The sequence below is a fragment of the Octopus sinensis genome, linkage group LG16 (assembly GCF_006345805.1).
Source record: "Octopus sinensis linkage group LG16, ASM634580v1, whole genome shotgun sequence".
Classification (NCBI taxonomy): Eukaryota; Metazoa; Mollusca; class Cephalopoda; order Octopoda; family Octopodidae; genus Octopus; species Octopus sinensis.
This window is the reverse complement of record NC_043012.1, coordinates 27,105,690-27,128,659: the sequence shown is the minus strand read 5'-3', so window position 1 is coordinate 27,128,659 and position 22,970 is coordinate 27,105,690. Positions and strand designations below refer to the sequence as shown.

General features: G+C 37.8%; 1 protein-coding gene across 4 annotated transcripts in view; it reads left to right on the top strand.

Moving 5' to 3' along the window:
• LOC115220276 (myotubularin-related protein 10-B-like) overlaps positions 1–18,915 on the top strand; it is a 120,608-nt gene extending 101,693 nt beyond the window's left edge. For 3 of the 4 annotated variants that reach the window (XM_036509938.1, XM_029790387.2, XM_036509939.1), the window contains 2 exons: positions 7,555–7,646; positions 17,043–18,915. In XM_036509938.1, coding sequence (XP_036365831.1) covers positions 7,555–7,646; positions 17,043–17,184 — 234 coding nt within the window. In that variant the 3' untranslated portion in view covers positions 17,185–18,915. The remainder of the gene's footprint in view (positions 1–7,554; positions 7,647–17,042) is intronic. The other variant, XM_036509940.1, reaches the window with a different exon arrangement.
• The last annotated feature ends 4,055 nt before the right edge of the window (positions 18,916–22,970 follow it).

The following is a 22,970-nucleotide window of genomic DNA, read 5'->3' as shown; positions in this document are numbered from 1 at the left end:
TAATATATATATATATATGTATATATGTATATATATATATATGTATATATGTATATATATATATGTATATATGTATATATATATATATATGTAATATGTATATATATATATATATGTATATATGTATATATATATATAATTGTATATATGTATATATATATATATATGTGTATATGTATATATATATAAATATATATATATTGATTGATTGATTGTAGTTTCAGCTTATGAGCTGTGGCCATGCTGGGGCACCGCCATTTGGTGTTGCTATTTTGTTTCACTTCATGGAGGCTTTCTAGCAACTGCTATTTGGTGCATGAGAGAGTTCGATGCAGCTGCCCTCATCTGCCCCTCCTGCCGTGAAGTTGGTTCATCTGGGACACCTGACAGGAAGAGATCCAGCTCCATTTTAAAGACATCTGTATCCACCCCATGCAGGTCTCTCAGGTTCTTCGTGAGGATATTGAAGAGCTGTGGGCCTCGGAAGCACAGGCTATCACAGAATCTCATCCTACATCTTGATGGCAAGTTTGGAGTCCTAGGCACCACGCAGTGGCGCCCAGTTCTGGCATTTGCGTAACTCTCGATGCCAAAGTTCAGGACACTTCCCTCCAGGATCTTTCAGATGTATATTATGGCATATCTTTCCCGCCTACGCTCCAGGGAATATAATTTTAATCTCTTGAGTCTTTCCCAGTAGCTTACATTCTGCATAGAGGCTATCTTCTTCGTGTAGCTTTGTTGGATCGCCTCAAGTTCTGTGATCAACTTGACACTGGATGGTGACCATAGCTGAGAGCAATAGTCAAAGTGGCTTAGGACAAGTGTCTTCCGGAGGACCATCATGGTTTCTTGTTCTCTTGTTCTAAAGGTTCTAAGAATCCATCCAGCCAGCCGTCTGCATTTCATTGTCAGTTTAGCAACATGTACATGAAAGGTCGCGTCATCACTCATGTGAATACCCAGGTCAGGCACTGATTGTGCCTCTGGGATTGCAATCCCTCCGGGTCCAGTGTATTCCTTGGGTATTGCATTCAGTTTTGCATGCTGATAGTATAAAGCTTGAAACTTTTCAGCATTCAACTGCATGCTATTCTTCTCAGCCCACTTGTATATTTCGTCCAGCTCATATTGCAGGTGCTTAGTGTCTTCAGGGTTCTGTATTGCCTGTGAAACTTTTGTATCATCTGCATAACTTGTGATCGTGGATCTCCGCGTGGCTGAGGGCATGTCTGAGAGGGCCATTATGAACAGTAGTGGTCCCAAAACAGTGCCCTGTGGAACACCGCTCACTATTTGCGTGCTAATGGAAGTTGACTTCTATTCTTCAGAAAGTCGTGAAGCCATTCTCCTAGTTTTCCAACTATGCCAAGATCACGCAGTTTGTGACATATCACTCCATGATCGACTTTATCGAAGGCCTTTGCGAAGTCGAGATATATGACTTCCACATTTGAGTGGTTGAGCAGTTGTTTCAGCACCCAGTCATAGTGCTGCAGGAGCTGAGTTAAGAAGCTTCTTCCTGGTTGGAAACCATGTTGGGTGTCAGGCAGCAAGTTATTTTCTTCAAGGAAGGTGATTAGTTTCCTTCTGACTATTCGTTCCATGACCTTGCTGATGTGTGAGGTGAGAGAGATAGGTCTGTAGTTCTTGGCCTCCGCTCTGCTACCTCCTTTATGAATAGGGCATATTTTACCTGCCTTCAGTTTTCTTGGAAGTTTGCCAGCTGCAAGGAAGCTATTCATGATGGGAGACTTCAATCTACCCTGTGTTGACTGGACTACAAACTGTTTGAAACCAAGCACTCCCGCCTCAACCGCTGACAAAGAAGCAGTAGAGTCACTTTTCGTCTTTATGAATGAGTTTTTCTTGTCCCAACTTGTCCTTGCACCAACAAGATATCAGAAGAACATTTTGGACCTAGTATTTAGTAACCACACTAACACTATACATAACATTACAGTAGAAAAATCCCTTCTTTCAGACCATGACATGGTTCTCTGTAACATGAAATTCCACCAGCCGAAAGCTAATCCTAGTGACCTCTCTCCAGCCCACCCATTTGATAACATGGATCTCCATAATGCCAACTGGGATGCAATCAGGAACGAGCTATCGCATGTTGACTGGTCCTTTACACATACACACATCTCCACCAACAATAAAACATCTTGGCAGATCTTTTTAGACACCGTCACAAACATATGTGCAAAAAAATCTCCACCAAGACCTGTGAACAAAAAGTGCAGAATCCCCCAAAACAGAAAAACTATTATCAGAAAAATAAAAAGAACAAACAAAAAAATTAACAAACTAAAATACTGCCAACAGCAACACACACATTCGACGGCTATCGCACTGCTTGAATCCCAAAAATATAACCTCCAACAATGCATGAAGACCCTCATCAGTAACCAAAGATCAGTTGAGGAGAAGTGGGCCATTGAAAAAATCAAACTCAACCCCAAAGTGTTCTTTTCATTTGCGAGGAAACACAGGGTCACTGTCTCCACTGTTGGCCCTCTAATTGATGAAAATGGCACTCTCCAAGATAATGCCAAATCCATGGGTGAGATACTGCAGAAACAATACTGCTCTGTTTTCAGCAATCCTGATATGGCCGATCTGGGCTGTATCAGTGATGTCAACCCCCAACACACTATATCGGACATAACGTTTGGTGCCCCTCATGTCTTAGCAGCGATAAATGAAATAAAACACAATTCAGCAGTAGGCCCCGATAGGTTCCCTGCTTGTGTCCTGAAGGTGTGTCGACACCAACTTGCATCTCCCCTTGCTAATCTGTGGAGAAACTCACTAGATGCTGGCTATATTCCAAAAAACCTTCTGTCCCAGTCTGTTGTCCCAGTTTTCAAAAAGGGAAGCAAGTCCCTTGCAGTGAACTACCGTCCGATCTCACTCACCTTTCATATCATCAAGGTATTTGAGAGGGTGGTGAGATCTCGAATAACCCAATTTCTGGAAAGCAACAGACGGCTGATCTCTAACCAACATGGGTTCCGTAATGAGCAACCCTCATATTGACTGCCTAATGCAGCTCCTGCATCACTTTGGTGACATTTTGAGAGCTTTGGGAGAGGGCTCCAACTCCGATGTCATCTACCTTGATTTCAGCAAGGCCTTCAACCGGGTTGATCACAAGATCCTATTGAAAAAACTATCCAACATTGGTGTCTCTGGAAAGTTACTGAAATGGATCAAGTGTTTCCTGACAGACAGATCTCAACATGTTGTAGTTGAAGGAGTAAAATCAAGCCCAGCCAAAGTCAGTAGTGGCGTTCTGCAAGGCACTGTGCTGGGCCTACTTCTTTTCATCATCTACATTAATGACATTAATGACATCATCAAGCACAGCAACATAAAAATCTTTGCAGATGATTCCAACAACATCAGAGACTTGGGAGTAATTGTGGACAACAACATAAGCTGGGCCACTCATATAAACACCTAAGTTGATGTGGCCCGCAGAATGTGTTCCTGGATTCTCAGAACTTTTCAGTCGAGAGATATCCACACCATTATCCTTCTCTTCTCCACTTTTGCCCGACCCCACCTTGAATACTGTTGTCCACTGTGGTCTCCCCACACAAAACAAAGTATCATAAAAGTTGAAGCACCTCAAAGGTCAATCACAAAAAAGATAGATGGCATGACAGGCCTCGACTATTGAGGTCGAGTAGAAAAGCTAAAACTTTATCCTCTCCAACGTTGCCGTGAACGCTACATCATCTGCATGATGTGGAAAATATTCCATCAGCATTGCCCAAATGATGTTGGCATCACCTTTAAGGTACATCCAAGGCTTGGGCCCCGTGCCATCCGCCCACAACAAAAATCGCACTCTCATCTCATAACAACAATATGGCACAATTATTTCACCTCAATTGGCCCCGCTCTCTTTAACATTACACCAAAACACATTAAAACAGAAACAGACCCTATAGGGTTCAAGAAGTCTTTGGACAGATTCCTTCAAGAAATCCCGGATAAACCTCCTACACCCGGATATGTCTCTGTAAACATTAACTCTCTACTTGAGTGGGCCATAGTGCCCAAATTCTGACTTGAAAGACTTCACCAGGTGGTGCTATTAAGTTAGACATGGCCTGGGCCAATAATGGCCGAAACCTATCAAAGTATATATATACACACCATTCCACCTTTGAGAACTGAATAGGTGACCTCACCACACAGGTCAACATTTGACAAGAACACAAAACTGACCATTCCTAAATTTTCCACTTGGTTATTTTTGATAGACTTAAATCTTCCCCCCACTGTTCTCAATTACTATTAATCTTTTTTTTTTAATTTTATCTATATATTTATTTTTTGTTAATTTCATTTACTTTTTTCTCTTCTCCTCCCCCTTCTTCGCCTTCTTTCTTCCTTCCTTTTGTTGTGGTGCTTCTTCTTCTTCACACATGCTTTTGTATTCTTTATATATACACACAAACATGCATAAATGGGTACAGGACATCACCAATAGTGCAAATAACATGAAATATGTAAACAGAAAAATGGAAAACAGGACAAACCTTCATCAGTTGTCAGCTGTCTATCTACTCATTTCGCGCTTTCAATGTATATTATTTTTGTTTTTATTTTTTTAATATTCTTATTTGTTTATATTTTTTTTTAAAGTATTTTAAAAATTTTCTCTCTTCCGTGTATACTTTTTTGTATGTATATTTGTTAGAAAACATCTTTTGCTATTTAAGCAACCAGTAAAACCTACATTTTTCAGTTTGAAAACAGCTATGTGATGCCTGAAACTCGTATCAGAGTAACTCACTGTAAACATTATTATTAATATTAAAAATTAAAATTATCCCCTCAAAAAAGCCATCTCTACTCATTCTTTCAAATATATATAATACTATATTCTGTCTTAGCCTCTCCATCACCTGTGGTGATACTACAAATGCGTTAGCTTGCAGGTTCAGTTGAACCTTGTAGTGTGCAACCAATTGAGGACTTGCAGTTGTATTGACTTTTTCTTTCTTTCCCTGCCTTTTCCCTTTTCTTTTTCTTTTTTCTTGCTTTCTTCACTCAAGTTTGTGTTTTCTCAGTTTTGATTTGGATTTTAATGTGGTTTTGTATCATATATCTATCATATACATACATGTTATATTCCAATAAACTGCTACTATATATATATATATATATATATAATATATATATATATATATACATACACACATCATCATCACCATCATTTAATGTCAACCTTCAAAGCTGGCATGAGTTGGACAGTTTGACAGGAGCTGGTCAAGTAGAAGACTACACAAGGCTACTGTGTCTGTATTGGCATGGTCTTTATGGCTGGATGCCCTTCCCAATATCAACCATCCTGCAGAGTGGACTGAGTGCTTTTTATGTGGCACCAGCACAGGCAATTTAAGTTTTGGCATTATTTTTACAGTTTTACCCTTCCAAATATCAACCATATGAAGTGTTAAAGACAAGTGATAGAAAATTGTGATGTCATAGGAGAGAAATGTGTCTGCATGAATGATGGTTCACTTACATTTAATGATTCTGCAAAGAAAGAGACTTGGAAATGCCATTATGAAAGGCTGCTAAATGTTGAGAATGAATAGGAGAAGGAGAGTCTACCAAATGTTGACCCAACTGAGGGACTAGGTATTTGAATCAACTGTAGATTGGTAGATAAAGCAATTAAAGATATGAAGATGGGGAAAGCCCACAACCCGTCAGGAATCAGTACTGAGATGCTTAAAATATCTGGCAGAGTAGGATATTGCCTGGTCACCTGTATAATTAATTCGATTGTCCATGAGGGAGTCATACCCAACAATTGATGTTGCAGCATTATAGTCAACTGCTACAAAGGCAAAGGTGATGCCTTAGACAGAAATAATTACTGAGGCATGAAATTGCTAGATCACTTGATGGAAGTTACAGAAAGGGCCATAGCTCAATTAATTAGGAAGAGAGTCTAGATGAGATGCAGTTTGGATTTGTGTGAGACAGGAGTATGACTATTGCTATATTCCTAGTTAGGCAACTGCAGGAGAAATATTTAGCCAAAAATAAATCTCTATATTTGGCTTTTGTCATCATGGAGAAAGCCTTTGACGGGGTCCCCTGTTCCCTTATCTCATGATCAATGTGGAAGCTAGGTATAGATGAGTGGTTAGTGAGCACAGTACATGCCATATACAGAGATGCTGCCAGTAAGGTGAAGGTTGGCAATGAGTTTTCGGGTAGGAGTCCACCAAGGCTCAGCTCTCAGCCCCCACCTGTTTATCTTAGTCCTCCAAGCCTTAGAGGAATTCAAGTCCAGCTGTCCCTGGAAGCTCCTCTATGCTGATAACCTTGTTCTTATAGCCGAATCACTACTTGACCTAGAGAAGAAATTTCAGATGTGGAAGCAAGGTCTGGAATCTAAGTAGGAAAACAGACAAATCACAAATCCCTTCTGGAAGATGGTCCTGCTGGATATGTAAGAAGGGTGTATATAGAAACTCCGTACACTATACCCAGTGCAAGCTTTGGACTCATAAGAGGCTCAGCAGTATCAAAGGAAGCTTGACAGAGAATATAGTCTTTCTATGTGACAGATGTGCAGGTACAATAAGCACTAAAAATATGCAGACAATAGGCTCCCTCAAATACTCAGATGGATCATTAGATGTAGTAGATAGCTTCTGTTACCTATGAGATGAAGTTAGCAGTGGGGAAGGGAGTTCTAAAAGTGTAGTTGCTAGGATAAGAATGGGCTGGGCAAAGTTCAGAGAGCTGCTACATTTGTTGGTAACTAAGGGCCTCTCCCTCAGAGTGGAAGGCAGATTGTATGATGCCTGTATACAAACAACTATGTTATATGGCAATGAAACATGCACTTTGGCTACAGAGAAAATGTGAAGGCTTGAAAGAAATGAAGCTAGCATACTTCGCTGAATGGATAATATCAGTGTGCATGCACAAGAGAGTGTAAATGATATGAGGCATCAGATGTGTGCAAGATAGAAGACTGCTGGTTTGGTCATGTGATGTGTATGGATGAGGACAGCTGTAGGAAGAAGTGGTGAGCTTTAATTGTGGAGGGTACCTGTGGAAGGAGCAAATCAGGAAGACATGGTATGAAGTGGTGAGAAATGATATTCAGATATTGGGTCTCACTGAGGAAATGACAGGGAGCAGGGAGATATGGCGATTTGCTCTACTTGATAAGACATGTCAAGCTAAGTAAAATTGTGTCATTTCAGGTGCCGGTGCCACTTAAAAAGCATTTGTGTCAGTACTGCATAAATGCACCCGTGCTGGTGGCACATAAAGAGCACCCAGTGGTTGGTATTAGGAAGAGCATCCAGCTGTAGAAACCATGCCACAACAGACAGTTGGAGTCTGAACAGCTCCTTGTTAGCCATCTCCATATCAAACCATTTCACCCATACCAGTATGGAAAGCAGGCATTAAACATTGATGATATATATAGTGTTGCATCACTTTGAAAAAGATTCACAGGGTTTCTTTTTAATTATTTTGTTTTTTACCTGCTTATAGAGCTGGAGTTATTCATCATCTTTTGGTACGACATTAGCTCGTATGTCTTGTCTGAAAACTGGAATGAATACTTTGATTGAAAAGGAAACCTTGTGAGTAAATTAATATTGAGTTTATATGATATATCTTAATTTAATAATTCATCTGGAAGTTATTTGCTATAATCATTCAGACTTCTCAACTTTTCTTTTATCTCTTACAACCTATGCATATGGCACTCAAGATCCTAAACACAATAATTCATACTACAAATATAGGCTTGGATAGGTTTATTTTTATAAACTCCATTTTGTAATAGATTTACCCTATCAACTGTTTCTTTGTTATATCTTCTTTGTCTACTGCTCTTTAGATCTTGACAGATATTTGAAGTTGAATCATTTCCCTTCTTCACTTTAATCTTTTCAACATGAGCAGCCAAAATATTGACCATGATATTATGGCACACAAATACATGCATCTCATTATTGGCCACCAAGTGTCCTTGTTTATAAATTGCCTAGTGGCTACATTTCATATCAGTTGCGTCTTGTATAATCACAAGAAGTAGATGTGTTTGCATGAATTTTCCCAGGTTTTGTGAATCTAAATCACCACCAATGACACAGAAACTTTTAAGCCAAATTATTAGATTCTCATGAGAGTGAGCAGAGTGATAATTATGGGTTTTGTAGAATGATATCATGTTTGGTGTCAAAATCAAATTCAGCAAGAGTACTCACTACATTTACCTCATGCAGAATGTTCCTTGGCTCTCATGGCTGGTAGAAGAAAAACTGGCATTCAATAAAAGTATTTATAGTTCATCCAGGTGGGGATGAGAGAAATTTTTAAAAGTTATTTGGAGAGTACCAAGCCCTTTACAAGGCCCAGTTCTACAATGACTACCATACCACCCACCTCTCAGTTAAAGCTAGTACATTATCATCTGATGTGATAATACTAACTATATTTCTATGCACACTTCCATCATTATCATTCAGTTCAGAATCATTTCCTCTTTCAAAATCACAGACCATTTCACTTTAAAAATTATGAAACCCATTATCAAAGACTTGTCCCAGCAAAAGTTTCTTGCTATTTGACCAGTATTGCATGCTGTGGATGAGAAAGATCCACAAATAAGAATAATAAAATCTACTAAGTATATCTTGTGCTCAGCTAATTGATCCGAGATTGATCTCTGATCAACAAAGAATCAACTTTCATTCACACAATACCGCAAGACAAAGGCAGTATTAATACTGACAGTTGATATTTATTCTCACATAAATATGGATGTTTTGTTAGAACAAACTATATTGTGGTAGTTACTATGAGAGCAACCCTCATATTGACTTTTGGTGCAAAATGCTCTTTTGTTTATATTGCTAGTGGGGAAATAAATCTCCGCCACTCCTAGTGCTAAGACCACCAGATCATGTGATTTTGATCTTCCTTGGTCTTGCCAATGATGGACACTCAACCACTAGAGATAGCAGCGATTCATCTCCCCACCAGCTATATATAGAAACAAGTGTGCATTTTGCACCAAACACCAATATGTAAGTTGCTCTCATAGTAACTACCACAGTATAGTTTGTTCTAAGAGAACATCTATATTTAAGTGGGGATAAATATTTCTAGTATGTGATTCTGAAAATTGTTAAGTTTGCAATGCAGAGGTGTATATGAGGATATGAGAGGATGATAATGTGATTGGTAATCTTGGTATAACAGACCATTTAGTGGTGTGTATTACTAATGAATACTTAAGATAGAATTATGCATTGTATCCAGAATATTTCTGTAGAATACTTGTTGAATGAGAAAGACATTAGGTTGTGCAGCTCTGTGTTGATGAACAGGTGCAATTTTTCAAAATCTTATCACTAATTAGAAGAGATAATTAAATGAAGATACAAGACTTTGACCTGTTTTTCAGTTTAGATATTGCAACTGAGTCTAGAACAGCAAATATCCTTTCTGTTTGATTATGTCATTGTATATCACTGATATGATGCAACTGAACACAGGAGTATCCCAGTTCGTGCCAGTAAAATCCTATGACTATATGGGAGTTGGGACGGGAGCACAGACCTGAATGATCAGATAATCAAACTTCAAAAATGTCGTCGTCACCACAAGTGGTTTAGGAAATGTTCAAAAGGGTTTTTCATGTGAGCACTATATAAGGCCTAAATGCAGATGGGGGTTTCTGGTTCTTCATGTTCCACAAGGAAAGAATGCTTCCATTTTCCATATTTGCTGAGGATCTGTGTGAAGAATTTGTAGCACTACTTTGAGCAAAACAGATAGAATTTTCTCAGTGATTATGAAAGTTGTGAGATGGCAACAACAGGATCTTCAACATGATGTTTGAGAAGGCTATCATGTCTAAGAGAACAAACAGTGATGCAAGAGACAAAGGCTCATCCAAGAGATACAGGACAATGTATTGGTGTTATTTCTGAGGAATGTTACTGCATTGGAAGTCTAGTTGAAAATTGTTTGTGTGATTGACACATAAAAAATATTAATATAAACCTTATTTTATTTTTTAATCTGATCCAAGAACCCAATATAATGGCTGTAAAATACTTGGTGATTGAGATTAATATATAAAATCAGATGACGTTCGTATTATAAATTTGAGGATATTACTTAAATCTTTCTTTTTTATTTTGCATCTTTGTGGTGTTCAGTATTTTGGCTTTCTATGAGGGTTGACTGAAAATCCAAGATATTCTCATGAAATGTGACCAAATGAGGTTTATTTTTTAACATAGTTCTTGCATTGGTGAAGAAGCTTTCATCCTATTGGTCAAAAAAGTCATCAACAGTAGATATGACATCATCATCACTGCAATATTAGTTCCCTGCCAAGTGTTTTTCCATGTTGGGGAACAGATGATAGTCAGATGGGGCCAAATCAAGAGAATAAGGACAGTGATCAACCAGTTCAAAGCCAGTCACACACAGCAGCCATTGAAAGTAAGGAGTTGTGTACTGGAGCATTGTTCTGGTGAAACAAGACCCCTTTCATTAGTTTTCCTAGGCATTTGATTTTGATAGTTTCTTGTAACTGCTTCAGTAAGTTGGCATAGTACTCTCCATTGATGGTGTGGCCCTTTTGAAAATAGTCAGTAAGTACAATGCTTTTGCATCCCCCAAAACTGAGGCCATCACCTTCCCTGCTGATGAAACAATCTTGGCTTTCTTTAGAGCAGGTGAGGAGGGGTGTTTCCACTGCTTAGATTGTTTCTTTGTCTCTGACTCAAAATGACAAAGCCAACACTAATACTAGGTTGGGAAACGTTCAAGGAAACCAGCTGGATCTGACTGAAACACTCGGATTTTCTCATGATGCGATCAGCCAGGTGTGCTTTTGATCAGGTGATTTAAAAATCTATATTGAGTAAAATTACTAATTAGTTGGAACCCATTCATTCAAACAACACCAGCACCAACATACAAACATTAGGAAGTCTACTTGAGTCTGTAGCTATTGAGCATATAAGTTTTGCCATATTAAATGGACTGTTTCTTTTTAATATGGGATGCACAGCAAGATTCTAAAGTCTTCATATTGATGTGTGTCCATGTCTTTGCAGTAGAGATCAGCTGTAAGTCTCGTTTTCCTTAATTACCAAAATGTCCAGAAAAGGAAGTTCCCTTTTATTAATTTCCATTGTAAATTTAGTTAATCCAGGAATACTTATTTATGAAATCCACATCCTTATTTTTGTTCTTTTAAATAAGATCAGAAATGCTGATCAAAAGTAGCCACACATCAAGCAGAGAATCTCATTACTAATGTTACCAATGTGGGTGCAACTTTCATACCCTTTGCCATCCCTTTTATCTGAAGGTAGCCTTGGTTCACAAATGTAGTTATTTACTAGCACCAGTTGTAATCCTTCTATTATGAATTGTATTGAAAATCTCTTCTGAATTATGTGTGGGTATTTGTCTATCCGTAAATTCTACTGCTCTGATCCTAATTCAAAACTAAGCAGGATCATGTCTATATTTATTCTTTCTTAAAAGTGGTTTAGGAAATCCTTGTCATCTTTGATGAAACTAGGAACCAATTTGCATAATGGTTTCAAAATTAAGTCAAGCAGATTGTTGATCACTGGATGCTTGATGTTGGTTCTGCAACAATTGAATATAATCTTAAACCAAAATGGTTTGGGAATCTTTACATATGGTGTATGGAGTTTTTTAATGTTGCTATGGATTTCTTTAAATCTATGTATTTTTAGTAGTCCTTAGAAGTTATTTATTTTTATCTCCAAATTAGTTAGATTACTTAATTCCTTTTCTGTTAAATTCTTTTTGTATATACCAGTTTTGTTCATTATGGTTTTACCTTTATTGTTATATGTTTTATAAAAATGTTGGTCATTTAGTTGTTCTAAGACCATCACCCAGTGATGGGTCTTGTCCGTTATTATTATGGTTCCTCCATTGTCATTTTCTTTAATGAATATAACAGAATCTTTCCACTGCTTTTTACTGTTTATAATGTTTGATTATGTATAATTTGTTGGATGTTTAGGTTAGTTTACTTTTTAGATGCAGTATATATTCATCTAAGTATTTATTCCTTAGAGATTTAAATTCCTTTTTGTGTTTTACAAGTGATGGATTTACATAATCCCTCTTTGGAAGAACTATGTTAGCTTGTTTTTAGTTGATCTACATTGTTTTCTCTGGTATGATAGCATATTTTGGTTTGTTCCTCTATTACTATTGTTTGTCAGTAGTTTATGGTTGTTGAGTTTATTTTGGTAGGAGTTATTGAATTTTTCTCCAATTTTGATTATTTCTGCATACAAGAGTTTATTGGTTGCCCCCTTTGATTACTCCTTAATCTGTCTTGTAAATTATTACAGAAGGAGTTATGTTTCTTTCTGCTGTTGTGGATTTTAAAGATTTTTAACTATTTTATTTTTTTACTCCTTCTGTCATATAATTGATTTCATGCTCCTATAGCTACAAGTTTTTTTTTTTATTCTAGTATTTTATTTGATTTTGTTTTAGTTGATTTTCCGTAATTCTGATAGTTTTACTTGTCTTTCTAGTTGTTCATTCAGTGATTTCCTTCTACATACAATGTCGTTCTTTTTTAATTTATTTTTGAATTTTTAGTACTTCAAGTTTTCTGTCTCAGATTTTGAAAGTGCACGCTTTATTCTGATTTTAGTTTCCTTGTTTGATTCTGATACAATAATAATCATAATGATGATAACAGTAAATAACAATTGGTTAAATAGGATCTGTGCCAAAGCTAGTGATTAGAGATAGAGGTTATGAAGAAAGTGGAGGGATTCCTAATAGGGGATAATGGGGGTGGAGGAAAATATAATAAAATAACGATAACTAATTTCCCTCAGAAATTTCTGGAATGTCAATTTAAATTTTTTTTTGCAATTCACTATCAACCTGTTGTGTTTTTTCCTTATCAGCAAATAGAATTTCCGAAGCGTCAGACAGACAAAGCTTCCAAGCCTTAGTAAAGCTCAACTATAACTCAAGTAGACTGTTAAATTTGACAGCTAATTTTCCGAGACACCAAGTTAGTGCTTAGATAGTTCAAATTATTGAAATTCAGCATTTTAATGAGAGTAAGGTCCTCTATAAGCGGGTAAATTAATCAGTAGAAAGCACTCATCTCAGACCAGGTCATTAACATGCTGCTGTGTTTTCTAAAATATAGTCAAGTTATTTCTTTGTATCGCTTGCCCTTCTTTTGTATATTAGATTTCATTTATTGCCATATCTCACCTTTTCTTATTCCAGTAGAACTTTGCAGTATGAGTGCATCATTGTATGAGTAATTTGCTGTACAAGCCAAGGCTCAAGTGAATTTTTAGTCTTGAAGTACAAGTGGAAATTGCCAGTATGAGTGTGTTTCATACAAGTGACTGGTTGTCGGCACTGAGCTCACATATGTTCTCCCTGCAAGCGCAGCCTCCGCTCACTCAATTTACATGTTTATCTCATGACAGCTTTCCTATTGTATTTTTCTCAGTGGTTTTTTAGTTTTGTGCAATTTTTGCTATTTTTCTTATTATAAACAGTTATGTTAGCCATGGATCCTAAGAAGGTTAGTGTAAAGGACAGTGCTGAAAAGAAGAAAAAGCTGATTACAGTAGAAATAAAGAAGGAAATCATTAATAAACATGAGAGAGGAGTGCATGTAGGGGACATAGCACATCAATACAACCAAAGCAGGTCAACAACCTGTAGCGTCCTGACGAAAATGATGAGATCAAAGCCATTACAACAGCAAAGAGTGTCTCCAGGCTATCCAAGCAACATATATCTGTCCACAAAGAGATGGAAAACTTGGTTCTCCTATGGATTAACGAGAAGCAACTTGCAGAGGATATGATTATGGAGACAACCATCTGCGAGAAAGCTCAAGTGATGTATGGGGATCTTCTGAAGCAGAACCCTAGACATCAGGAGACGCATTTAAGGCCAGTTGTGGCTGATTCGATATTTTCAAGAAGAGAACTGGTGTTCATAGCGTCATCAGGTATGGAAAAGCAGTGAGTTCTGACATGAAGGCAGCTGAGGATTTCATGTGTGATTTCCGTCAACTCATTGCAGCCAAGGAGTGCATCACTCAACAGCTATTCAACTGTGATGAAACTGGCCTTTTAGGGGAAAAAATGTCCAGAAGAACCTTCGTAACTACATGCCAGGCCATGAGCCTATGAAAGATAGGCTAACTCTTGCTCCTTGTCTACCATTCTGCAAAACTACAAGCATTCAAGTTACACGAAGTCTTGAAGGAGAAGCTGCAGGTCCTGTGAAAGGCAAACATTAAGGCCTGAATCACCAGGCAATTCTTCACTGAGTGGATCAATCTTGTCCTTGGATTAGCAGTGAGAAAGTACCTTCTGGAGAATGATCTTCTAAAGGCCCTCCTTGTCTTTGACAATATTCCTGCTCACCCTCCTAACCCTGAAGATGATATTCTGGATGAATTTAAATTCATAAAAGTTCTATACCTTTCACACAACACCACCCCTAGCTTGCATCCCATGCCAGTGGCACGTAAAAAGCACCAACCGATCATGGCGTTGCCAGCTTCCTCTGGTCCCTGTACCGGTGGCACGTAAAAAGCACCCACTACGCTCATGGAATGGTTGGTGTTAGGAAGGGCATCCAGCTGTAAAGACACTGCCAAATCAGACTGGAGCCTGGTGCAGCCTCCTGGCTTCCCAGACCCCAGTCAAACTGTCCAATGCATGCTAGCATGGAAAACGCACGTTAAACGATGATGATGATGTACACCAAACACCTGTTTCATCAGTGCTTTGAACTCACTGAAAATACAAATCTAACCCTTCATGAGTTTTGGAAGGAGCACTTACAACATTGTTAACTGCCTGAAAATCATCGATATGCCCTGGCAGGGTGTAATGAGGAGAACACTGAATTCTGCATGATGGAAGCTGTGGCCTGACTGCATATCTGAAAGAGACTTCGAGGGGTCTGAGACGCCTGTAGTTGAGGAGATAGTGTCTCTTGGCAAGTCCATGGGCCTCAAGTTTGACAATGGAGACATTAACGATCTTATTGAGGAGCACTCAGAGGAGCTGATAACAGATGAACTCCTGCAGCTTCAGGAGCAGTAGCATTCAGATGTGGTGGAAGAGATTGGTTCCCCAGAGGAGGACATTGTAGTAGAGAAGGCCATCTCTACAAGTGACATGAAGGCAGTGTTGGCAAAGTTGCTTTTGAATTTGTAGAAGAAAATCTTTCGGAAAGAGTATCTCTAGGTTGTGCAGCTGCTTTATTTAATGACACTCTTCTGAGACATTTTTGTAACATTTTGAAAGGCTGGAAAAAGCAAACTTCTCTTGATATTTTTGTAATGAAACAACCTGCAAGTGTGAAACGTGAAGACAGTGTGTTCAAAAAGCCTAAGTTTAGCAAAGTGACAGAGAAAATGCCAGAAATTGTTTTTCCTGAAGATTCTCCTTCCAAACAATAATACTCTTGCTCCCCACTCCATCGTCTTCCTCGAGCACAATTTGTCCCATCTTTAAGGTAATTAAATTAATAAAACCAGTTTACTTATTTCTTTTGTATTCTCTTTTATTATGTTTTTATAATTATCATTTTCCTTGTAACTTCACCTTTTCTGTTTTAAAACCCATGAAAAATTATTTTGGGGTGGTTTTGTGGGGTTGGAGCATTTTAGTTAATATTTTAGTTAATTTCAATGGGGAAAATTGATTTGTAAAACAAGTAAATCATAAAATGAGCTCAGTCATGGAATGAATTAAACTCATACTGCAATGTTTCACTATACTTGGTTTATAGCTCTTCCTTATAGCAAGTCAGGCCTTGAACACAGCCTAGCTTGACGCTTTCATTTTCTTTTTTACTCTTTCATTATCTTTCTCTCTACACATTATTACTAAACGCTCCTCCTGTGCCTTCATAACTTAATCTTTCATTATCGCCTCCCTTAAATCATTCTAACTAGCTGACACTCTTCTCATTATCTCATGTTCTCTTTTCCTTTCTACATTTTAAAAATAAAAGTTATTTTTCTCTTTATCTTTATATAATTACTTTATACCCACCCCACTCAATGTTACTATATATTTTTAGAAATTATTCCTTTCTTCAAATTTTCTCCCACTTCTGGGGATGTTGTACTTTATTTGATGCATAAAGGCATCATGGTTCATCTATATTGATATCATATTTACTTATTTGCTTTTGAGCAATATTACTATGGAATTTTTACATAAAATTGCATAATAGTGTAATATCCACTATTCACAGGGTACATTGAAGCAACCATAAAGATATGATTACACCATTAAAATTATGTAACAATTTATGTAAATATATTCCATATACCTTTGGTTGTTTATTCATCTCTTTATAGACATATTAGTATATACTCATGCACACACACACACATATACATGTATGTGCATATACTTGTGTATTTGTGCATCATTATTTTGACACAATACAATAATTGTGACTGTCATTATTATACAAGCACTGTCATTCAGTTCCAGTTTTCTGAGAACATGTCTGGTCATAGGGAAATATTATTTTGATTGGAAACAAGTGAAGATTGGCAACAGGAAAAACATCCATTTGTAGAAATTCTGCCTCACCAAATTCCCTCTGACCCATGCCAGCATAGAAAAGTTGACTTCAGAATGGCAATGATTATGACAACGAGGAGGATATCTACATATACAGATGTCTCATATTTATTACACATATTTATTAAAAATAGATGACTTACTATATGAAATATAATTTGCATTGTCTGAATCCAATTAATTGGATACCAGCTCCTTTATTGGAAACATTTAAATAATAAAGATAAGCATGCACCATTGTTTGCTATTATGACAGTTTTTCACTCCAATAGACATCATTGTTTTTAACTTTGTGTGTAATTCATATATTATTGTTTTCAGTATTTTTACATAACATTAATTCTTTTATAGTTTGATAAATGCTGTAAAGAAGTCCACCAACACTGCTGTATCTGTTCTTGACTTAATCGAATGTTGTCCAAGTGTGAAAGACATTGGTTTAAGTGGGGAAAAATTAAAAGAGTTATGTATGACAGGTAAGCTTTGTTTTTAATTGACATTTTTTTAAAAATCAACTTCTATGGATATATGCACAATAAAAGGGTAAATTAGACAAGAAAATTTATTCTTAAGATAGCAATAATTTGAACTGGAATTGCTAAACTCTTTGCCATACAGTCAAACTGAAACCACATCATATGGACAACTGTGACATGCAGACAGTGTTTAAGTGCTGCAATGTGTCACACCGACTACATCTACTGAATAGCAAAGGCAGAAATAAGTATATCACATACATACTTAACAATGAAGATAATAACATAATGAGATTTGATGAAGAGCTGCTGAAAAATACTCCACATTTGTAGCTGTTGTACATGAATGAAGGATGGCAACACTAACCTACTTAATTAGAAACTTGGAAGAGAAATATTCATCATGCTACCTGAAAGTTGTATATTGGTACATATCCCACAAGCTACAGATTCCAGTAACATTGACAGGAATAGTTTTTCTGGACCTGTGATAAATATATTACAAGATGGTACCAGAATGTTCCTAGACTAGTTTTGTAGCATGCCAACAAATAGCAGCACATGGTTGTGTGCACAATGAGAGCTAGCAGGGATCTTCAGTGTACCAAGTGACAGTGCTGTGTTTACTTTGCAAGTCGTGAAAGGTATGCTGAGAGATAAAAGGTTGAGTATGGAAGTGAAAAGAGGTGTGTATGAGGGCATGATTGTGCTGACAATGTTATATGGTGCAGAGACGTGAGGGCTGAGAGAGGCAGAAAGGAGGCGACTAGATGTGTTTGAGATGAGATGTCTGAGGGCTACAGTTGGTGTGACATGGATGGACAGGATAAGAAATGAGGTGTGAAGGTGAGCAGGAATGAGAAAAAAACTAACAACCAAAATGGCTAGATGGATGGAGAAGATGGATGAAGAGTGGATGGTAAGGAGGGTGATGAAGGCAAAAATGGTAGGCAGCAGAACCAGAGGCAGACCTCGGTTTGTATGGATGGATGGAGTGAGGAAAGCTTTGGTGGTTAGAGGTGTTGGAGTGAGAGAGGCAAGAGAGTTTATAAATGATAGGAAAACTTGGAGAGTGTTTTTGGATGGATGAGTGAATTTGATGTTGCTCAAAGGGGTACAGAACCAGCACAATGCATTGGGGGTAAACCAGTATATGCTGTCAGGTCCCAGTGCTGATATTGGGGGTTGTGTACTATGCCTTGACCTGAGCATAGAACAGGGCTCACCTGTTTGAACTGGGAAAGGAATGGAATGCCTGGTGTTTGTCTTATGTGGCTACCCCCTCCTAAAATAAATGGGGAATTGGCCTGGGTATGTGTGTATGTGTGCACGTGTATATATGTGTGTGTGTGTGTGTGTATAGCCTAAAGAAAGCACCCAAAATATCTCCAGTCTGAACTTTCACAAAGCAGACTGGAAATCAATCCAAAAAGAGATCCTCAGACAGGACTGGTCAAAATGTCTCACCACACCAGACATCGGCATGAAACTAGAATATTTCTTATCTGTTATGCAAGCCATATGCTACAAATACGTCCCAGAGCACAAGGCCAACACAAAGAGAAACGAGATTCTAAGGGAGAGGAAGATCCTCATGAGACAACAGGCAAAGGTTGCAAATTGCTTTAACTAACATCCCAAAAATAGTGAAAGGTCCCATCTAAAAACAACACTGATGGAGTTTAAAAAAAGCCTGCAACAATTCTATGTGAAGGAGAGAGCAAACAAAAAAGCCTGGGTTATAAAAAGCATCAAGTCGAACCCAAAGGCCTTCTTTCATTATGCCAAAGTATGCTTCAAAACAGGACTCTTCTTCCAGAGGGATGGCTCCCTCAAAGATAACCCAACCAGGATCAGTGAGGTACTAAATGACCAGTTCAAAAGTGTCTTTACCACCCCATTGGAACACAGACAAGTGAATGAACCAATGGATTTTGTTGTTGCCTCACCTATAGTTACCTATAGTGAGGCAGTTACGATGGATTACATTGACATTGGAGAAGAAGGTATAATACTAGCCATAAATGAGGTGGATGCAAACTTGGCAATCTTCCTTAAATCATGCAAACCACTACAACTTCTTTTCCAGAGTTTTCTTGCAAATGGCAAGCTACCAATAAAAATGAAGGAGGGAATAAAGGAATCTATAAAGGAAGAAGCAGAGCAGATGCCAAAATTACAGGCCTATCTCTCTGACTTTACACATCAGCAAAGTCATGGAACAAATAGTCAGAGGAAAACTAATCACATTCCTTGAAGAAAATGACTTACTGAGTGATATCCAGCATGGTTTTCGACCAGGTAGTAGCTGTCTGAAATGGCTCCTACAGCATTTACTTGATAACTCAAATGTGGATGTAATATACCTTGACTTGCCAAAGCTTTTGATAAAGTTGATCATGGTATGATATGCCACAAACTTGATCTTGTCATAGTTGGAAAACTTGAAGAGTGGTTACATGACCTTCTGAAAAATAGAAGATAGGCAGTGGTGGCCTATAGAGCTATCTCAATGAAAACACAAGTAGTGAGTAGTGTTCCACTGCTTGGGACCACCACTTTTCATAGTGGCCCTCTCAGATATGACCTCAACTTCCCAGATAGTCACCCTTGCTAGCTACACAGACAATATGAATCTCTCTCAGAAAATACAAAACTCTACCAATGTTGTACGCCTGCAGCAGGAGTTGGATGCAATCTACAGATGGGCTGAAGACAATAATATGCAGTTTAATGCTGGAAAATTCCAAGCCCTCTGCTACCAGCCCCCAAAACTGAATGATAAACTTACAGGGTACACTGGCCCAGTGGGGATTACAATCCCAGAACCTAAATCAGTGTGTGACCTGGGTATCGATATGAGTGATGATACCTCTTTCCAAGTGCATTACCAAGGTGGCAACAAATTGCAGATGGCTGGATCCTGAGAACCTTCAGAACCTGAGAGAAGAAAACCATGATGGTCCTCTGGAGGACATTCGTTCTCACCTGCCTGGACTACTGCTCCCAACTATGGTCAGCCATAGTGTAAAATTAACAGCAGACCTTGAAGCTATCCAGCAAAGCTTCACAAAGAAGATTATCTCATTGCTACTGGGAGAGGCTGAAACAGCTCAGACTCTACTCCCTGGAGTGAAGGTAGGAGAGATATGCAGTAATATACATCTGGAAGATCCTGAAAGAGACTGAGCCATATTTTGGCATTGAACACTACACAAATTCCAGAATGGGTTGCCACTGCACAGTGCCAAAGATCCCAACAATGCCGTCAAGCTTCAGGAACAGTTACTGCAACAGCCTGGGTTTCAATGGCCCACAGCTTTTTAATATTCTTCCAAAGAGTCTGAGGGACCTACACAAAGAGGATGTAGGTGTTTTCAGATCAAAACTCGATCTCTTCACGTTGAGAGCTCCAGACGAACCTACCCCGCTGCAGGAGATGCAAATGAGGGCAGTGACATCAAACTCCCTTATCGATCAAATTCCACATATCAAAGCAAACTCTCAATAATAGCAGTGTATCAAAACAACTATGCCCCAGCATGGCCACAGCTTAGAGCTGAAGCCAATAAAAGAATATATACACACACATATGTATATAGGGAGATGTACTCGCATAGCAAGTAATTTGATCTGAGATCGTGTGCTGAAACGAAAACAATTGCAGTGTGGAAGGTGTTTATAAGCCAATTAAGAAACACACAAAAGCCGTTCGATTCACTTCAACATTTAAGTTTAATTTGTCAAAATATTTCCGTCGCTAAGATCCGTGACCTGTTCACTGACAAAAATCCGTGCTGCATCTGATGCAGCACGGATTTTTGTCAGTGAACATGTCGCGGATCTTAGCAACGGAAATATTTTGACAAATTAAACTTAAATGTTGAAGTGAATCGAACGGCTTTTGTGTGTTTCTTAAATGGCTTATAAACACCTTCCACGCTGCAATTGCATATGTATATATTTATATATATAAAATATTTTATTACTGTATACATAATTATAACAAGGGATCAGCTTTATGCCTCACCATGCACTGCGAGAAATAGATACTGCCTTTAATTACTACCTTAAAATCTCCGAGAATAACCTACTGTATTGTATGCAAGCAAAAGAAAAATAATGAATCAACGAGGTTGATTAACTACATACCTGATCGAATTTCAAGCTTAAAGTAAAATTTAAATATTTACCTATTGCTCTCATCAGCGGAAGTATTCCGTAAGATAAATTCATGAGTATTTCAAAATATGCATGCAATCAGCAGCATTGCATGACCAGTATCTATCCATATTTGCAAAAGTATACTGCCAAGTATAATTTACAGCCTTCATTTGTACCCATCTGTTGTGTTTTAAGATCTAGACCGCAGTAAATGCAGTTTCAATCATGGAGTAAATTTATTCAAATATTGTCATAAAGGGTAAAATCAATAATTATTTTACCAGAGAGTCAGTGTGGAAATCTTGTTGATTCATTATTTTTCTTTTGTTTGCATACAATACAGTAGGTTATTCTCAGAGATTTTAAGGTAGTAATTAGGGGCTTTAACGTCTATTTCTCGCAGTGCATGGTGAGGCATAAAGCTGATCCCTTGTTATAACTATGTATATAATTATAAAATATTTTGTAAAATAATAATTTTACCAGGTAGTCAGTGTGGAAATAAAAAACCCCATGGGTTTTTTATTTCCACACTGACTACCTGGTAAAATTATTATTGATTTTACCATTTATAACAATTATTATATATATATATCATCATCATCATTGTCTAATGTCCGCTTTCCATGCTAGCATGGTTTGGACAATTTGACTGAGGACTGACGAACCAGATGGCTGTACCGCGCTCCAATCTTGATCTGGCAGAGTTTCTACAGCTGGATGCCCTTCCTAACGCCAACCACTCCAAGAGTGTAGTGGGTGCTTTTACGTGCCACCAACACAAGGGCCAGTCAGGCAGTACTGGCAATAGCCATGCTCAAATGGTGTTTTTTATGAGCCACCTGCACAGGAGCCAGTCCAGCGGCACTGACAACAATCGCATTTGGATGGTGCTCTTAGCGTTCCACTGGCACGGATGCCAGTCATCGAATTTGATTTTGATTTCACTTGCCTCAACAGGTCACACACACACACACACACAGTTAGTTGAGTTAGAGGTTAAAATAACCATCTAAGGGATAAAAGTATCTAAAATACTACCAGTAAATTACCTATATTTAAACATGGGCAAAAATGTTATGCTCATGAACTATAGGTAAAGATAAGGATAAAGAGGAGTTTATCAAGAATCAAAATTTAAAGAAAACAGAAAATGGAGATATCATTGATGAACAACAATTGATGCAGTCTTTTTGTAAATCTCTATATATATAAAACTGAGAATGTGTGTCTGTCTGTGTGTTTCCCTAAAACTTGAGAACTACACAACCAATTTCATTCAAATTTTACACATGCCTTACTTAAAATCCGGGGAGTGTCATTGGCAAAAATCTTAACTTTTTCCCTAGGGCGACCCCACAGCAATATCATATCTTCTCCACTATTTCAGTATAATGTGTTAAAAGTGAAACAAAAACATCTCTCAATTGTAATACAGACACTTTCACTTTAATACTGAAACTATTAAAGTGAAAGTATTATATAACAGGGATGAACCATTAACAATGGTCATCCATTTTGCTAGAAGAAGATCCGCTATGGTCTTATATACTACACCACTGGTTTTCAATTCATATTAATCAAATTAATATTCAATTTTTCACCCTTATTGCATGTGTGTATATTAGCAATTCGTATA